General features: G+C 35.6%; 1 protein-coding gene across 4 annotated transcripts in view; it reads left to right on the forward strand.

Moving 5' to 3' along the window:
• Nucleotides 1-239: 239 nt before the first annotated feature.
• Nucleotides 240-21313, forward strand: part of LOC128859987 (laminin subunit gamma-1) — a 32398-nt gene continuing 11324 nt past the window's right edge. The window contains exons 1-2 of one of the 4 annotated variants that reach the window (XM_054097178.1): nucleotides 240-376; nucleotides 16972-17271. In XM_054097178.1, coding sequence (XP_053953153.1) covers nucleotides 17104-17271 — 168 coding nt within the window. In that variant the 5' untranslated portion in view covers nucleotides 240-376; nucleotides 16972-17103. The remainder of the gene's footprint in view (nucleotides 377-16971; nucleotides 17272-21313) is intronic. The other 3 variants (XM_054097177.1, XM_054097179.1, XM_054097180.1) reach the window with 3 other exon arrangements.

Raw genomic sequence — 21313 nt, forward strand, 5'->3', positions numbered from 1 at the left:
ACAATACTTGTAAAACAAAACTATAGCATAAAAAAAACAAAAACAACAACATGTGATCGTACCAGTTGGATTTGTGAGAAGTCCAAGTCAAAGCATTGAGATGCTGCATGAGGCGAGATAATGCCTCAGCACGTCCAAGCGGAGCAGCACGCAATTGGCAAGACAACCAAGCCCAAGGCAAAATAATACACATCGCAGTCGGGATCTTGTAGAGTTTCATTTTACTCGACAACGAATAAAGCAATTCAGTTGAGCATTGGACGGCGGAGCGAACGCACAGTTTACGGATTATTTCGAATCGGGCTGGATTGCAAAGGAAAGGCTCAATACGCTGGTAGTGAAGTAAAGAAATCAAAAATAAAAAAGGTTCAACAAGGTGTGTGTGTGTTTGTGTGTATGTGGGAGATTACTAATGTCGGTCTCCGGCTAACTGATCTGAACGCTGCGAATTTCTTTTGTGTGAAACTTAAAATGAAATACAGTGCAACTGGTGACAGGATGTTGTAAAAATAGAAGTGTATAAAAATTTAAATAACAAACGATTGTTTTAAAAACTCAAAGAAATGAAATCAAAATAGCATTTTTGTATCGCATATTTCTCTTCGAAGTGTGAAATTTGGGAGGAGTTCAGTAAAGTGTTATTTGAAAAGCAACAGAAAATGCGTGTCTTGTAGGCGAAATGTGAAAAAATATTATTAAATTTACTAGAAAATGTTGAACAAAGTCTCTATATAATATTATATTATATATACGTGCACACTCATGCATGTGTGAAAGAATACACGACACGATATACATATATCTATATCTGCATGTATATGCGAGAAGATATGAAACCGTCTACAATTACATGCCATTATTTTCGTGGAAATTTCGATCAACCCAAAAAGCCAAAAACAAAAATACAAATGAGTGATAACTAAGTGCATTCTCTGAAAAAACTGCAGTACAACAACAATACACTGACAGCTACATAAAAACGAGCATAAAACATGCTCGTAATGTTTTTGTATCTTACAACTCGAAAGTAGCCGTACTATTTATTCATTATTCATTTGTGTATTTCGTCTCCCAGTGCATTTACCCTAAATCAATTTGGAGTGCGGTAAACGAAGTGAGAAGTCAAAGGTAGTTTAAGGCTAGCGTTGGAGCGATCAAGTCTCCAAACTTATCTACTACACCTATACAACTCAGAGAGCAATCAATGGCTTGCCAATCGGCGACGATACTCAATAGGCAGTCGCTATACAAAAGGTGTTAAACGACGAGAAATAAAAGATGCAAAGTGTGGACAAAAACAAAATGCACAATAAAGATGGGGAAAACACAGAGAAATACAAAAACAAACTCTAAAGTTGGCTTAAACGGCGCAAGATAAAACATTTTTATATAATAAAAATAATGCAATTAGCAATAATGCAAAAAGTTAAATATTTACAATTATTATGCGTATTTTTTAATAAATATATCCCAATACAAATAACTCAAAGCGAATTTTAAAAGAACCTTGAATGTGTCTTCAGTATAAAAGAGGCGTGCCAATATAAAGGCTATTCCGAAGCATTAGTTTTAAAAATTCTAAAATAATATCTTTCAAAAATTATATGGCCATACATCAGTGTTCATACACAAATATAGGTAGATCTACATGTCTGTATCAGTGATGGTAAATGTAGGGAAAATTCCCTACATGTAGGGATTTTTGTCGAAAAATGTAGGGAAAAGAAGTACAGATTTTGTTAAATTCTTTAAATGTAAGGAATTTTCAAGACGGACAGAAAAAATTTGAGATAGCGGGAAAAATTAGAAAAGTTCATTTAAAATAAAAATCCGCAGTAAGGTTTTTTTCTTTATGGCAGAATACTTTTAAAATCGTTAATACGGCAACATTGCCGTTTTTTTCTTCGTTAACGCTAACGCGATTTTTCTTCGCGCGAAAATTTTTAGTTTTCTGGTGCTTTTCACTTTTGAAGTTAGTTTGCAAATAATATAGTTTTAGCTTTTTTTATATTTAAAATGCATATATACTTATATATGAGTTCCCCCTCTTCGACTGACTCTTCGGAGGAACACCAGAAAAAACAATGCAAGTATCGGAAACAAAAGTTCAATAACAAGTAGCTTGACGACGACAATTTTAGTGGCTGGTTGGAAGCTGTGGCTAACGATCCATTCAAATGAAAATGCGCTGCGCGCGACAAAGTTTTGAACTGCGGCAAGTCTGATTTTCAGAAGCACGCCGAATCAGCAATGCACCAAATAAATATGAAGGCAAAAAAAAAGACATTTAAAATAAACAGAGTTTTTTAAGAAAAAATCGAGTAAACCAAATGGTTCCAGAAATTTCGAATTAAGACTTATCATGTTCTTCGCTGAGCATAATGTCGCGCTGCAAGTGGTGAACCATTTAATCCCACTCTTAAAAGAAACCGTGCCGGATTCTGAAAAAATAAAAACTCTGCCTTGCTTTATACAGAACTGAATGTAATGAAAAAGTCTAGTTTTTAGTATTTTTGCTGAATTTTTCTTTACATTTGTGTTTATAATATAATAAATATGTGTAATTATATATATTTGAAAGAAATTTTGTTTTTATTATAAAGTGTCAAAATAGCATCAAAACTTAAGCAAATAATTCAACTTTGACGTTGCAAGTGCCTCATTATAGCGTAAACACAGGAGAAAAAATGTAGGGAATTGTATAGGGAAAATTGTTTGTAAGCGTAGGGAAAAGTAGGGAATATTTTTGGGCTGTGTAGGGATTTTCCAAAAAATCATTTACCATCACTGGTCTGTATATGTTTGCATGTACATACAAACGCACGCACGTAAACGCTCGTTCCAAGTGTAATCTCTAGTTCTAATTTGCATGGAAAATTTGTATGTTTCAAAAATTTGAGTGAGGCGCACAGAAAGTTATAACCCTGGAAATATTTTCAATATGGATATAACAATTTTATAAATAAAATACAGAATAATAAATATTTAGGGCTGGAATTTACAAATATATCAGATATTAAGGGTGATCAATTTAGAGGTATCGAATTTTAAATTGAAATAAATCAACGAAAATTCAAATTAATTATTTAATATTTATTATTTTTGTGTATGACATTTATTTTTTAAATATAATCCCTTTGAAATGTTAGCCGCAACTATATCGTAATTCGGCCAACCGTAAACATAAATTTTGAATGGCTCGCTGGAGGACTTCGATCGGTATCTCGTGAATAACTTTAATAATGTTGGCTTCCAATCACTCAATCGAAGCAGGCTTATCCACAAAGCATTTAGACTTTACACATATAAAAGTCAAAAGGGGTGATATCACACTATTTGGGTGGCCAAATAATAAATTGCTCACCGAAACGACGACGCAGTAAATCAATTATTTCACGGGATGTATGGCAAGTATCGCCGTCTTGTTCGAACCAAACATTATGGAGGTCACGGACTTCAATTTTCGGCATCAAAAAGTCATTTATCATGGCGCGATATCGTTCACCATTTACTGTTAAATTGGCGCCAGCCTCGATTCTGAAGAAATATGAGCCGATGATTCCTATGGGCTAGGCTGTACCAAACGGTTGTTTTCAATGGCTGTAATAACTGTTCTTGAAACACAAATAATCACATGTAATTTCATGTAAGCAAGTAAAACTTCTTCGATTTATAAGGCATAAAATAATATTAATAGCCGGAATCTGGTGCAAAGTTATCACTTTTCGGCCAACACGCGCGCTTCAGCCAATCGGCTAAGAAATATTCGCTTATTTCCCTTTCAAGATTGAAGCACGAGTTCGTAAAAATTAAAGCCTTGTCAAGCTTTTTATGTTATCAGCATCAGATAAAGTCTTCCAGTTCCAACCCAGAAACAGCATGTCCAAACGAAAATCTGGCAGTAGACCCGACAACCATTACTGACTAAGTTTTTAGAACTCTTTCGGAAAAAATAGAAGCTGCTCTAGATATCCACTCATGTGCCCCTTTACACCGGCCAAGGTGGATGGGCAGTTCAAAAAGCTTTGGCCTGGGAGTGTTGATTTCACGTTTAAGAAAGGCTTTTGGGCGCCTCGATACATTGAAAACTTTGAAATCCGGCTTAAAGCCGAGTAAAAAAAATCAGACTGAGTAGCAATCATACATTGCGGGGAACAAAACACGCAACCAAAGTTTTAGAATCCGTATAATTTTTTTTTTTTTTTTTTTTTGAACTAACCTAATAAACATACATTACATACAAACAAGTGAGCATTGTTCTATGTGAGTGCCACGATGCTGGGCCTCATTCAATATTTCATACTCGTAACCTCAAAAAGCTTATCTTAAAAGGAACTGGCCTGTATCGCTTTAGAAAGCAAAAGCAATAACAATAAAATATGAAATATAAAAAACACAAGATCCGAAATCACCCGGCAGCGGATGTGTGTTCTGAATGAAAGTCATCGCCTTTTCATCGCTCCCCTGCAGGAAAATACGCAAATAACAACTGATGCGCTCGTAAAGACTTTAGAAACTTGAATAGTTTCTTTCTTTCATATAAGTAACTGATGTATTTTATACGGGTGGTTTGACTCGCCCTACGCTGTATTTTTTTTCACTAATTCGGCCGTACTCATAGCATTAAATTCGATAGCTAAGTTCTTTTACGCTCTGCACTTTTTGGTAATTTATAACCAGTATTAAATTTGACTAATTATATGAGAAAAGTTGTGCCAATAAAACAAGAATAATTCTTAAATTCAAAGGCAGCTGAGCCGGCAAAGCGCGAAAACGTCGTCGAAAATTTCATCAAAAAGATCTACCTTACGAGGCGAGCATTAATAGTATGCCCATATTCTTCGATTCAATAGAAACATGAGAGTTTGTTTAATGAAAACAAATCATAATACCAGAAACCATATTCTATAAGTAGCGCTTTTCAAGAAATAAAAAGAAAAATTTTAAATTTGTATAGTGTTATTTTTTAGATTGAGTTAAATTATTTTAGTTTCAAATCACTGATTTGAGATATCTTGTTCTGCAATTCGTTTTTATTTATTAAATGAAATTTCTTTTGATTTTCATGTATTTTTATCATATAAATTTGACTAAGATTTTAAATTTCAAATTCATTTTAAGATGACCCTTTTCTTATTTTGTCTAGTCATTTATAACAAAATTAAATTAATCTCGCTGTAAGCTCGTTTCCTGAGGCGGGCAAATTTTTGTTGTTTTTTTAAATATTTGTACTCAACCTTAAGAATATAAATTGTATATTTAATTTGAAGTAGAATACAGTCACATCCATTTATTGATTTAAAGACAATAATAAAAGCATCATCTTCCAGCTGGACTCTAACCAGGAATGCTCCTATAAAAAGCCATTATGCGGTCGTAAGAGCGATTGCTTGCGTAAATTTTCTTCTTCGACACTGCCACACTTTAACGGCAGTAGTTGCTATGCCAACATGAGTAACGGACTGGTTCGGATTTGACAAAATCGTAACACTTCAGAACCGGAAGTTGTACCTGCAGGGTTCTTACAATTTCATTTTGCCTGTGTGCGAGTGTGTGTGAAATTTGTATACTATTTTCCCATGTAGTTTGAGATTGCTTAATCATTAGTTTGGATTTCTTAAACACTATCAAGCTTAAGGTTCTTATGTATAATCCGTTCAAGTTATGTTCGGCAATCATTTCATGTACACACAGTTGTATGAAATACTGATATAGCATTTACTATAATTGTGTTCATTTTAATGGACTTGAGTCCCATTTGCTGTCGATGTTAGAAGGCTACGATTCATTTCCATACACTAGAATATGATATTTTGACCGGTGATCAGCTTACAACTGTGACTTTTAACATGCAGGCATGTACATACATACATACAGTAACATACATATGTACTAGGATTGCCAATTTATTAAATTTTAACGATCCCGGGATTTTCGGAATGCCGTTACTACAATTTCAGGATCCCAGAATTAGCCCAGGAATTAATTATAATTCATCATTTTGCAACAACCTAACTCGAATAAATTACATTAATATTGTTTGAGAAGTGCTCCAACCATATAATAAATAATAAACTAATGCGTTTTAATTATATTGTACCTTTTTAAATTAAAAGTGAAAGTTATTTCATTATTTCAAAAAAAGATAATAGCTAAACTTATATGCATTTAATAATACTACTGCGTGTACATACATATTTAGTAAAGGAAATAAGGTAGGTATATCGAAAAAAGATCGATCTAAAAAACCTTAGGTTACGTTAGGTTGAAGCGGGTATCCTGTCCACGCTCATAGCCCATTGTGATGCCGCGAGCGGACCTTGTCCCTATCTCTCCTAAAATCAGTGAGTGCTTATAAAAATTTTTAGAATATTCCTGATTTCTGCAGGACCGAGATTTGACAATTCATTAAAAAATTGTCTATCAGAATAGTAAACCTACGTCTGGATAGAGCAAGACAAAGGCACAGAAGGTGCGAGATTGTCTCTTGCTCCTCCTCATCTAGACAATTTCTACAGAAGTCATGTGTTTGCACTCCCATCAATTGGGCGTGCCTACCTATTGGGCAGTGTTCCGTTATGACTGAAATCAGTGTGCTAAGCCTGTGGTTATTTTGGCTTAGAAGAGATTTTGTACGTTTAGAATTGAGAGTCGGCCACAATTGTCGGGTTATTCTGCAGGTGTTTTCATTACGCCATCTTTCGTTCGTTGCTCTTACAATTTCATCAAAGATAAGTAGCTTTCATGTTTGTAAAGGTATGCCTATATCATTGTCTATGTACTCATCGGGCAGTTTGGTTCCGAGTCTCGCTAGTTCGTCGGCTTTGCAGTTACCATCTAAATGGGTTTCTGTCAGGCTAAAGGATTTTATCCTCGTCTGGCTAAAAGTGAAAATGTAGATATTATTTCCAGATATCGCATCCCACTATACCAGAGTCATGGCATTCATTATTCTAATCAGTTCAGCCTCAAAGGCACAACAGTAGTCGGGGAGCCGAAAACTGAAGGAGATCTCTACATTGCCCGCGATTGCAGGTGTTGTTGGTATTCTTCTGCTTTCGGCAGTCAAATCTCTCTCTCGCTACTGCAGTGTTGCCTAGCTTTGGATATAAAAACGCACTAAAATGCCCATTCAAAGAAAATAACCCAACAAATTTTTATTGCGTTTTTTTTTAAATAAATGTGTTATGCTTATGTACAATTTAATTTATGAGTTAATTTTTTTTTGTTAAGCGAGACTCTTTTGTTAAGGGAACGACTTTTTTGCTATATTTGAAGTTATGTAACTAGATAAGGTACTCTTTTTGTTAAAATGTCAGTATGGTTTCTTTAGTATTTTCTGGTATTTTGTTGTTTATTTTTACAATGAATGTAACTCTTAATGTCCTATGTCTCACTAAGGATTGATGATCGGAAGAAAGGATTACACCTCTATGGTTTTAATTCGCATTCAATAAATTCAAAGGCTTTTTAAAATGTTTAAAAAATTTATAAGAGTAAAAAAATTTTCATTACCACTAAAATCTTCTCAGAGTGACCTTTTTTAACCTTTTTTTGTTTAATAATACAGTTTTTTTTTAACCTAGCTTCAAATTAAAAAAAAAGAAACAAACACGAAACTTCAAAATTTTCGCATTTTCGGTATAAAAAAGCACTAAATTTATTGCGAAGAGCAAATGGTTGGCAATACTGCACAACTTAGCAAACGTGACGTCACGTACGCTCTGATGGGCGCAATCTTCTTTCTATCATTCATGCGCACACTCCTTAAAAACAAAAACCATTTTAACCACAAACCATTCACCCCTCTTTCTCAAAAATGTTCGAGCAGCAAAACAGTAAGCCCTGAACGCTAGAGATTATTCAAAATGTCAAAGATAGTGAAATAAGGAGATAAGGAACTTTGTTGAGTTCCGTTTTGAGTGTCAACAAGATCAGAGTAAACATTTATGCTTACCGGATCAAGTGTCTTGCGAGACTCTTCTGCCATGCTTATGTAGGCAATGGGTTCTTCACATTCAAATGTACAAAATTTTATTTAAATTCGGTACCAGTTTGGAAACTACTGAATTTGACAAAAATATTGTTGATAAAGGGGTTAATCGACCGTTTGCCTTCGCTTTAAAAACACCCTATTGTGATAGTTTTCTTACTTCATTCCGCAAAATAATTATCTTAAAAAACTTAAAGCTATTGTGTGTCTTAGAGTCCGAAAAGTTGTATACTCGTATTATTTCATTTAAAACCAGCGGATTAACTCTAATAGCGCCCAAATTGCTATTATGTTTTGGGGATATTTTGCTTTTAAGAATATAAGAAGAAACTACTACCTCGTAAAATTATTCGTTATCCGCACCAAGCGCTTATTATTTCATTCCGCTCCCTAACATATCTGCAATTCTCAAGCGGTTTATGGAATAATTACTGCAATGAAAGCATACTATACAGCTAATGGCAACTAAAGGTTAAATTAGAGGTGTCGTACCATAATAGTTGTCTGAACCAAAACGATATTTATGGTGCCATAGCCATAAATAGGTGATATTTCAATACATTGACATCTAATTTTTCATTTAAAAAGTGCAGAAGCTAAGAAAATATAACAATATGAGCAGTGATGAGGAAATAACTGATTTATTCGGTTCTTCACAAGTATAATGGCATTATGTGCCACAATGCGGCAAATCAACAATCAGTTGTTTATTATTACGGCGAAAAATCAAAATTCAATTGGTCTGTACGCAAGAATGATAGAGAAGAAGATTGCGCTTTCCGAATTGGCTGTGTCGTAAGAGTTCATCAATAAACAAACAAAAGTAAGGGGAATTACTTGTTGTGAAGCAGAAGAGTAGGCGAAAGGAATGGAAACACCCAAACACAAGAAATTATACGCACACACATATACTTTCTAGCCACGGCCTCTTCCGCATAAAAACTGCATTTGGAGGTCTTATATTCATTTGTGCTTTAACAATTAAACACGCGGCACTTCATTTGCATTACTTTATTTAGTTTTAATCTCACAAATCAAAATATTTCTAAGCCATTCGCTGAATTTTCACAAACCTGCAATTTCTCCTACTTTTGTTTGCTTTGTAATGCAAAGGGAGCTGATGTCAGAGTAAATTAACTGTGGGTTAATGGCGCCACCTTCAGTACTCAATTCGCCTTGGCCTGTACGATTACGGTCCAGGCGAATTTAGTACTAACGGTGGCGTCTTCTTAAAATAGTTATTTTATTGTCGCGGTTTTGACAAGCCTGACGTCTTATAAATACAAGACAAACAAAAGGAGAAGAAATTGCATGTTTGTGAAAATTCACTGAATGGCTTGGTAGTATTGCGATTTGTGACATTTAAACTAAACAAACTAATGATAACGAAGTGCCGCATGTTTAATTGTGAAACTACTAATTAATATAATGCCTCCAAATACAGTTTTGTTTGCGTTTTTATGCCAAAGACGCCGTGGCAAAAAGGTATGTGTTTGTACGTAGAATTTCTTTTGTGATTGATTGTTTCCATTGTTTTTGCCTACTCTTCCTCTTCACAAACAAGTAACTCCCCTTACTTTTGTTCGTTTAATCATGGGCTCTAACAGGACAGCAAATTCGGAAGGCGCCACCTTGTGTTATATTATAATTGGGCTCAGACGACACAGTGAATTCGGAAGACGCACCTTTGTATTCTATCATCCCTGTATGTATAAATAGTATTTCAGTTTTTCAACTTCGTTGTTCAAATATTGAAATTTAAATGCGAATGTAAATAAACACATAAGGTATCAACAAAGAAGCAGGGCAATTGGGCATTCCATCTCGCAAGAAAAAAAGAAAGAAAACAAATCAGATGCTATAGTGGACTCATGTTTTGTGAATTCGTCTTTGATGGATCGAGATAAGACTGCGTGAGTGAAATGAACTATTAAAGAGAAAAGATGTATTACTGGTTAAAAGGTGTAGCTTTCAAGCATATCTATAATTGTTGCTTACACCCTTTATTGGGTGTTTGGTAGAACTCCTCTTCTTATTTTATGGTGTGCGTTTTGATGCTGTTCCACAAATGGAGGGGCTTACAGTTTTAGGTCACCTACGAACGGCAGATAGTTTTTTATGCTGAGCTTTTTCGTGAAAAAAATACATTTGAAGGTTTGCCATTGCCTGCTGAGGGGCGACATTTATTAGAAAAGAACTGTATACAGTAGGTTCTGTTTTTATGCGGCTTTTTTTTATGCGGTTTTGAAATAGTGCGGTTTTTTTTTAAATTACAAAATGCATGTCGACCTATCGGGAATTGTACATATAAACAAGATTCTAAACCAGCTAAGCAAAAACTCATCACAGATTACATCAGAAATGCTAACCCTACAAGTATGGAAGATATATAAAGATATAATTTTCAAAGATACAATATTTTGTTTATGCGATTTTATTTAATTATTTCAGATTCATGCGGTCTATGGAACGTATCTATAGTAATAATATGGGACTAGTGCCCTTTTTTATGCGATTATTTCAGATTTATGCGGTTTTAGCATTTGAAACGTATCTATAGTTTTACTATAGAACTAGTAGCTTTTTTAATGCTGTCGGAACTGTCTGCCGATATTAATATTATATGAATATTTATCTCTGCTTCGCCTTTCCTATGATTTCTTATAATGAAAGGAGCACACAGAAATAAGACCCAGCCTTATACAATATATATAAGATGATGATATCATCCCACATCTGTTGTGGCGGAAATGTGCAAAACATTTACATGCGCATATGTGTGTACATTTATTCGCCTTGTGTGTAGTAGTACGAGTACAACTTTTCTGAGCAATGTAATTGAGCATTGCAATGTTAAATTAATTCAAACTATTCAAAAATGTGTTCAAATTAAAACTTAAAATGTCGGAATTTGCACTAATGTCCACTTCATAGCCTAATCCCGCGAGTCGTTGCCAACCACATATCGCGTCACTACACCTACAAATCATAACATCATCGAGGTAATGTATGTGTGTACGTACATACATTCATATGCATGCAAGAGAATATTTCCAATTCACAACGCGATTCGACTGCTTGCTTGTTTGACTATATGCTTTGCTGATTTGCAGTCAATCAAAAATGGCATTAAGGAATGAAGTCATCATCATCCATTAGAGTATGGAGTGCGTTCATATGCTGGAAGCTATTGTACTCGTGCATAGGACAAGTGCGAATATCCCTCAATGTTCATATACATGTGTATGTATGTGTGTGCATATATCCATAACTACGTACAGTCTGTCACATAAAATTATAGTTACTGTTATGAAAAATTGAAAGTACTTATTTGAAAGTAATAAACGCATATATGAAAATACTAATCTGTTTCTTCTTCTTAATATAATATATAAAAATTATGTGTCCTATGTTCGTGTATGCTAATCTCCAAAACCACCAAACCGACTTCAATGAAATTTTGTGGGTGTGTATTGTTGCTTCCCACTTGAAAGCTAGTATGATTTGAGACCCGTTAGCACCACCTTAGCGGGAATTTTCTATTTATGATTTGTATTTTACCAGATATATACCTATGAAGTGAGACTTTCAGTTATTAGTTCATAGATGTCGCTAGGAGTATTTTTAAATCTTTCCAAATGTCTTCTTTTTTTTCGTCTGCCATCTGTCAACAATATTCAGTTCATTGTTCGTTACATTTCATACAACAATGCATTTTTGTCGCTCTTAAAAATGTCGAGTTTCGTGCCTTCAAACTACGATTTGCGGACATCGTGAAACCACTTGTGAAATGCTGCTCTCCCGGTTCAAAAGGAAGTCTTTTTTGCATCGAATCGTTACGGGTGATGAAAAATTAGTGTATTTCTTCAATCTCAAGTGTAAACGATCGTATGGTCCGCCCGGCCACAAGCCAAAAACAACGGCCAAACGAAATCGCTTCGGCCGCAAGGCAATGCTGTGTGTTTTCTGGGATCAGCGTGGTATGATTTGGTACGAGCTATTAAAACCAGGTGAAACAGTTGACGGTGCACGCTACCAACGACAATTGGCCGATTTGAACAGCGCTATACACCGAAAACGCCCAGAATATGCCGATCGGTGTCACAAAGTAATTTTTCTTGATGACAATGCACCACCACATGCACCGCCACATCGAACAAGAGCGACCCGGGAATTTGTGGAAACGTACGATTGGGAACCGCTGGTGCATGCGGCTTAATCACCAGACTTGGCACCTTCCGATTATCATTTGTTTGCATCGATGGGCCACGCACTTTCCGAGCAGGGCTTCAATTCTCACGAAGAAGCCAAGAAATGGCTCGATAATTGGTTTGGGGACAAAGACGGCCAATTTTTTTGGCGCGGCGTCCACAAATTGCCTGAGAGACGGGAAAAATGTGTCGCTAGCGATGGCTATTATTTTTAAGATTAAATTTATAACCATTTTTTGTTAATAAACGTTTGAAATTGAAAAAAAGTCTGATTTCATAGGTATACACCTGGTATTTCTTTAGGTTGCCTATCTAAAAGTACATGCGTGATAGACCTGATGATCGACCTGATGAATGGCTCCTTATCTAATCGTTCAAGCGTCGTATGAAAGATTAAGTACAAGCCCATCAGCAAATAAAATATTAAAAATCAACGAAAATATTCAGCACCTTCAAACTTGCACTTTACTGCACCAGAGATCAATTTAAAACTCTGAGTAAAAGGCTCGAAATTTTATTAAACATTTTTTTGAATATTTTTAATAAAATAAAATAAATTATTCCTTTTGTAGTATGAAACATATTTTTAAACAAAATTGACAATAAAAAAATATTGCGAATATTGTAAAAAAACTCACGGCGTCACTTTTTTATTTGTTCCTATTAATTACAATGTTTGGTTTTCACATTTTGGTAACAACTCCTAAAGGACTCCTGTACTAGAAGGCCACTTTCTGGGTGGACATTTTTTCTCCATACCAAGTTTTAGGATGCACTCCCGGAAAAGTTACCCTCTCATGAATGGGTGGACAAAAGTTGATTGACGGTGAGTGTCCGCCCAAGGGAGGATTTACTCTAATCGAGTATTTCAAACTCACAATTCAAATATTACAAACTTTTTGTTGAGCCATTTTGCTAGCGCGAACTTTTTCCCATCACCAAAGTTAAGTTTCACAGCTTTTTAATTGCAAAATGGAGATTTTAGCGGTTCAAAATATGCGGGAATTGAAATTTTACTATATAATCTGTCAAAAACAACTGAAATACATACATATATTCAGTTTATTCCAGTTAATTTTTTTATCATCGCATAAATTTGCCAAAAAATAAACCAAGGTTGGAGATTTTAGTGTTTTTTTTTGCCAGAACTCTTCGCTAAAATTCTTTAGTGATTTTTGGCTAAGAAATTTCAGAGAAAGCTAATGTTTGAATGCGCCTGCAGAACTGCCTGCAAGCATAAAATCAAATCCAATTTGCAGTAGTTTCAGTTATAACCTAACATCCACTGATATATTTTCCTGATTATTTTCGCACATTATCTATGGAGAAGTTACTCCCCTACTTACGAACTGCTTTGACTTCGTTGAACTTCGTTTAACCGGTTATGTTTCAGAAAGCCCTTCGACCCTTTTTAGCCCCCTTGAGAACCCAAAACACTGACTCAAAGTAAGGGAGCTAAGCAGCACTCGTTTTTATTAAATCTACAGAAACTGACTAAATCGAACAAATATTTGGACACAAAGGGCAATACAATAACTCTATGTATGCGAACAAAATTTTCAATGCCGTGGTTAACTTGCTCTCGGTAATCGTGACTACACACATACGCAACAGACTGTATTTACATACATACATATACATTTATGTACATACTTTTATCTTCACAGCCATCCAATTATCTGCACGTATGTAAACAGTTAGTCCAATCGTTTCCGATCGCATTATTTTTAGTGCGCGGGTATGCATGTATAGGATGTTTTTTAAGAGCTTGAGAATTTAAAATGATAATACGAAGCAAAAATAATGTTGGAACGATTTTGGTCTTTATTATAACCTGGTAAATAATTTCATGACATTTCTTTTTTTAATATAATGTCCGTGGCGGCTAAGCGTTACATGGTCCATTCGATCCGTCCAATTTTTGACAACTTTTCCCAATAAATCTGGCCGTATGGCGTCAATAGCGCTTTGAATGTTGCAATAACTGGATTGTTAAGTGCGCTGTATGGCAAGTTGCGCCTTCTTCTTGGATACTTAGCTGATTAGAAACAAAAATTCATTCAGCATGGCTCGATAACGCACGCCATTCACCGTGTCGGCAGCTTCTTCCGCATCTCGAAAGAAATAAGGGCCGATAATGCATCCAGTGCTCTATGAATCTCGTGAATATATATAATATATATATATATATAATATATATGTATATATGTACATATATTCATTTTTTTTCAAAGTAAATTTCCACAATTTGGAAGCGTGAATAGAAATGTCATCATAGGTTGCCATTCTCAGCATCGTTAACAGCAATCTTAGTTATCGATATCCATAGTTCTCATGTAGCTAAAAAAAAACAACCCGATGCATATTAGGGATGCAAATTTTCTCGATTTCTATAATCCCGGAATTTTTGGGATAATGTTATTATAATTACGGGATCCCGGAACTGGTGTCGGGGTGTAGATTTTTATTATTTTGCAACAACCTAAAAAAATTGCTTCTATTTTGTTTGGGAAGCTCTCTTATAATAAAAGATTTTTTATTTAAAGTAAAAATTATGTCATTAGTGTAAAACAAAAGTCAGATTTATACACATTTAATAATACTTTAGCATATACATATCTCATAAAGTAACTTAGGTTTGTCGAAAACACATCTATGCAAGAATATTATAAAGTAAACAACGAATAAAACAAAGGGTGACATATTTCGAGGTATCGGATTTGAAATGGATATATAACCACGGTAATTCAAGTTGATTGGGCAATATTTATTACTTTTATGTAAAACATTTATTTTTTAAAGATAATCCCTTTCAAATGTTGGCGGCAACTGCGCCGTAATTCGGCCATCCGTAAACACCAATTTTGAATGACTCGCTGGATGCCGATCGATCTCGTGAGAAACTTTAGTAATGTTGGCTTCCAATGCCTCAATCGAAGTTGGTTTATCCACAAAGCATTTAGACTTTACATACCCACACATATAAAAGTGAAAATGTGTGATATCACACGATTTTGGTGGCCAATCTACTGGTCCGTCGCAGTAATGGCAAGTAGCGCCGTCTTGTTCGAACCAAATATTGTGGAGTTCACGGACTGCAATTTCCGACACGAAAAAATCGCTTATCATGGTGTGATATCGTTGTTGTTGTGGTTCCCCATACATATAGGGGAAATGCTGCTGAAATGACAGTCCTTGGCCGGATAAAAATCCGGGTCGTTCCGATTACGTAGAACCAACTTTCGTGGTGATATCGTTCGCCATTTACTGTTACATTGGCGCCAGCCTCGTTTTTGAAGAAATATGGGCCGATGATTCCTCCAAGGTAGCACCAAACGGGTTGCTCTTCAGCAAAAATACGGCAATATTATTATTGACGTAGCCGTTATACCAAAAATGGGACACATCGCTGAACACCATATTTTAGCCTGAACGCGCGATAACAATTTTCGCAGAGCGTCGATTTTCGAAATGCAATTGTACGATTTGTAAACGTTGCTGAGACATAAATCTTTCCATGATGAAATGTTAATGAATACTGAAAAAAATTATGTATTTAGTTTGACAGTAGTCAAGCAAGATCTGTCAAAAAGGCTCTATTGGAAAAAGTACCTCCAATCTGAATACCCTTTATTTTGTGGTTAGTGTTCACATATTTTTTAATCTCTTACAATTTAAGCAGAAAATAGTATGTTTTACTCGTAATATACATATATTCACTCATGTTAAAAAATTAAACGATGGCAAAATTAATCACACTATCGGAAGATTTATAATTTTCGCAAATAGCGTCGTTCGTCAATCATATTTGACACTTGCACACTAGACAGCTGCAGTAAACAAACAGAAAATGGAGGACGTAAAGGTAAAAATTAAGATTTGCATCACTCGAAATCATAATGTTGTATTAAGTAGGAAGGTTATTCAAAAACAAATTAGGTGATGAATTTTGCGCGACTTGCTAGGTTTCGTTTTTATACTAATATAAAAAATCGAAAACGTTCAAACATATCCGCGTTTGCTGAAAATTTATGGTCAGTATTGCTTTGTTTTGTTATGAAAGTGGATTTTTCTATATCCAATTCATATACTTCGTAAGAAATCACAAATCCCGAAAATGATCGAACTTTTCGCGACTTGAAAATACCGGAACCACATGAGCATCCCGGGATTGGCACCCCTAGTGCATACAGACATACATATTATTTTTATATTTATTTAAGCCCATACTGGGCGCGCCACGCGCGCCACACAGCCCGTACTGGGCGAGAGTATCTACTTGGACAATGTTAAGAAAAATATGTTTACCTACTTTTTTTTGCTGTTGCCATAGTGGTTTCTTTATTTGGCGGGATTTTGTGTTTGTTATTTTTAAATTAACTCCAAATTGAATACGTGTGAGTGTGCGTGAATAAGCGGCTTTCATATAGAATTGCATAAACAAACGGGTACGATAATGGACCAGACGGTCGATTTATGAATCGCCGGAAAAATCGCTGTGCCGCAGTACAGCCCATCGGTCTGATTTCTTATGATACATGCTCGTATATACATATAAGAGTATACATATGTACGTACATGTATACATACAGAAATAAAACTTTATTAGGCAGCTAGTGAATATTTAACGGTATGGACCATATGTGCATATGTATATAGTGTCTTGTTTAAACTAAGCAATAGGAATAAGCAAATTTCACACTTCCCGTAAAGTACGAGCGTACACACAAATGTGCTAATATCAGTATTTTATAAAATCAAATTCAGAAATAAAACTCTGCCATAATGTGTTAAAAAATGTATTAAAAGAATTTAAAAAGGGAAGAAAAATCATTTGATAAAAATAAAATAAAAAACAAGTAGCAAGCGTAGCATTGTGCAAAAGTGCCATCTTCCAAGATGAGTTATAATAAATGGAGCTTATTCGCCAAGCGGTGGCAACTTTTATGCTGCGCTTTTTTGTTGTGCGTGCTCATGGAACAAGCACCAACCTCAACTGCCGCAGGACACGGCGCCACCACCTTCATGCCTGCTCTGGAATGCTATGATCACTATGGACGACCGCAAGTGAGTACCTCTTATTTCTATTAATAGATACTTAGTTAATTTTTCAAACAAGTAAGAAAGTGTTAAATTTAGTCCGGTCCGAACTTAATGTACCTCCGCACATTCTAGTTAAATTTATTTTGAACTGGCGGTTAATTTTTGGAATCAATCAAACTCACAAACAATGCAAGTTATGCCTTGTAAGATCAGACAAATTGACGGATATTTAATTTTGGTATATAAAGGTGAGTGGGCTTCTTGTACGATTTCAATAATAAAGGGTATTTCAAGAGCGACGCCTAGATGTCAGTAGTGAATAATCCTTAGGCGGTACCTTGTTTTAATGACATTTTGGACATTTGTCAAATAGACAGATATGCAATGTGAACAACGCGTAAATTTTTTTAAACTTTTTATGGCAACGGTCTATCTTTAAGAACAACATATCGCAAGATTCGTGATTTATTGGTGGACATAATCGTCCGAATGAGTCGACAATATAAAGGCTAGTTCTATCTGGGGTAGAAAAAGGACTAACAGATCAAATACTGAGCGTTCTGTTGAGAATATCGCTGCTGCAGCGCACATCCTGTCCATACGAGGGGTGCCTTTTATACGTCGAGATTAGAGAACAAAAACAAATTTTAATCATCGAAAATCACTTTATTGTTTTTCAAAATATTCTCCATGAAGATCTATACACTTTTGCATGCGTTTGAACCAATTGTCGAAGCACTTTTGCCACTCTGAATGAGGTACCTCCAAAACATGCATTCTGAATACCGCAACCGCTTCTTCAGGTGTCGAAAAACGTTGATCTCTCAGCTTGTTTTTGACGTACGGGAATAAAAAGAAGTCATTCGGTGCCAAGTCAGGACTATACGGCGGATGACCCATTAATTCGATGTTTTGGGTGCTCAAAAATACAGTTGTTTGAGCCGATGTGTGAGAGCTCGCATTGTCCTGGTGAAGAGTGATCCGTCTTTGGCGATTGGTTTTCCTAATTTTTTGGAAGACAACTGGCAAACAAATGGTTGTGTACCACTCAGAATTTACTGTTCTGCGTTGTTCTAGTGGTACGGTTGCGACATATCCAGGCGAAAACCGAAAAAACAGGCGACCATTTGCTTGGAAGTGCTTCGTGCGCGAACAACTTTTGTTGGATTTGGCTCATCTTGAAACACCCATACAGTCGACTGCTGTTTACTTTCGGGCCCATACGCGTAAATCCATGATTCATCACCTGTCACGATGTCATAGACGTGTTTCGAAGCCCCGCGATCGTATTTTTTGAGCATTTCCTTCGACCAATCGACACGAGCCTGTTTTTGAGCGATTGACAAATTGTGTGGGATCCAACGCGAACAAATTGTTTTGACAGTCAAATGTTTATGCAATAATGAATGTATGCTGGTCCCACTAATGCCTAAGATTGTCTCAATCTCACGATAAGTCACATGATGATCTTGCAATATCAGTTCGCGCACAGAATCAATGGTTTTCGGAACAACAACTGATTTTGGACGACCTTCACGAAATTCGTCTTGGAGTGAACTACGACCACGATTGAATTCACCATACCATCGATAAACACTGGTCCTTGATAGAGCTTCATCGCCAAAAAATGAATTAAGTTCATCCATGCAATGTTGCTGAGTTAATCCACGTCGAAAGTTGTAAAAAATAATCGCATGAAAATGTTCACGATTTAATTCCATTTTTTTACCGAGATGAATCTTTTAAGTTACTGTAAACAACACAAATAGCGCTGGTATTTCAAAACGTTCTGAGCAAGTAAAAGCCAAAAAATGTCAAACTTTGCGATACAGCTGTCAGTTGCCAGATTGTAACACCAGGGTTGCCAAATCCTGAAATATAAAACGCACCCCTCGTATCTCGTCAGCAATTCGACATTCATGAATCGGCTGTTTGATTGATTGTACCTGTAGACTTCCTCTGGGGAACGTTTAAATCATTTAATGTTTCACATAAAATTGTTTGGAACCGTTTTTTTAATACAAATAGTGAAACCTAAAGGAATCTAAATCGCTACATGTTTTATTTTAAAACAACATTTTGGCGCGTCTTTTGAAAGAATCTAAATGAGGTGGTAGCAACGTGAGTAGGTACCAAGTTTAGGCCCGTTTTATTAAGTCGTCATCGAGTATTAAGAGACTTATAATAGAATTTTATGACTAATATTTTTGTAGTATATTTTAGCCCGTTATTTCTAATATACAAAAAGGGGAACACTTAAAAATGAGTATTCATTACAGCTACCAGATCAGTCAAAAAGTCAGAATAGACACTCATAGATTTTTCTACGCATTGAAATTTAAAGTTTTAGTACAAAATAACGATATAGAAATGCAATATTTATCTATACCAGTACCGAAATGTCGATTGCCCGGCTATGCATCAGCGAAATACCAGTTCATACCAGCAAACGAAATCTAGTCCAATATGTTTCTAAAATAACCAGTTTTAAACTTGTTGAAATATTAAAACAAAACATATTTTCCATTTCATTCCACCGCTTTGAAATATTCTATGTCACATTAAAAATGTATACTCGTACAAAATATGTTTTTTCTTCAAATTAAATGAAACTTCTTTGGGTACCGTAATTGGTTAAATATTCAAAAACTGGTTCAAACTCGCACAGAAAAAAATTATTACAAATTCTTTGGGAAAACTAATAAAGAAATAAAATTTCCTCCTTTTGGAGCATAAATAAAATGAATGCTAGTTTGAATTTTGATTTAATATATTGAAAAGAAATGAGGTAAAAAACAGATTCCGACAACTATATTGGCTACTTGGCAGGCGCCCCAAACTGTCATTGCTGAATAAAACATTTGTATACGGCATAGACATTTAGGGAGCTGGAAGCAAAAGTAATATTAACATTCTTCAACGACTACAATTGAAAATACTCAGAACTGTAGGGTTTTCCAATAAGAGGTGTTATTTTGATATTCCAAGAAAAATGCCATTTTTTTATATAAATGATCGGATGGTTATTTCGTTATAAAGAGGAAGGTATGCCGTTAATAGTGGAAAACAACATCAGGCAAATGACCACCACGACCACGCTTACAGGACAATATCCTTTTCATGAAATTTTCCATAACCGAATTGCAAAGTGACTGCCCTATGTCCTCGATAGCCTCACGAATTCCATCTTTGAGGTCTTGCATCGACCCAGGGCTGTTAGCGTAGACCTTCTCTTTCACGTGGTCCCAAAGAAAAAAGTCACAAGGTGTTAAACCACAAGATCTCGGTGGCCAATTGTGATCACCTCTTCGAGAGATAACACGGTCCGGAAACTTTACACAGAAAAAAAAATATCAATGGTTTCGTTGCTTGTGTGGCAACGTTGTCCAGATCAATATCATCCAATTCCAGCCATAAAAAATCGTTAATCATCTCTCGATAGCGCAATCCATTCCAAAATAACACCTATTACTGGAAAACCCTTTATAACCAATGCACCCTGGTATGTCCCAAACGAAGATATTCATCACGACCTCGACATCGATATAGTAGCAGAAATCATCCACAAACGCACCACAAATCATATTGCCCGTTTAATGAACACACTTTTAAAACAGCTTTCACGCGCGGAGCGATGTTGACTGCACCGCGTTGCCAGCGAACTGGGACCAGTTTCAAGTGGAAGGGGAAGGTCTTACGATCATTTTCCCCCACCAGCCGATTCGGTTGATCGCTGGCAGACGCTCTGCGCGGGAAGGCTCATTACTTTTCAATCAAACCCTGTATGTATATATACATGTATGTAATTTAATACTAGTTGTGCATAGCATATTTTGTCGACAAATTTACTTAAATTAATATAAATTAATTCGAACCATACAGACTAATTTGCTATTATTTGTCACTTTTATAATACAGTATGATCGAAATATAAATATAAGTTCATACCCGTATGTATATGTATATTGTCTAATTTAAAGACTGTTGGAAGAGGAAAGGAAAGTTCGGTTTCCGTATGGGAATTGCTAACAAAGCATGCGTGATTTTGAGATACCATTAAATGGTT

Source organism: Anastrepha ludens, chromosome 4 (assembly GCF_028408465.1).
Source record: "Anastrepha ludens isolate Willacy chromosome 4, idAnaLude1.1, whole genome shotgun sequence".
NCBI lineage: Eukaryota > Metazoa > Arthropoda > Insecta > Diptera > Tephritidae > Anastrepha > Anastrepha ludens.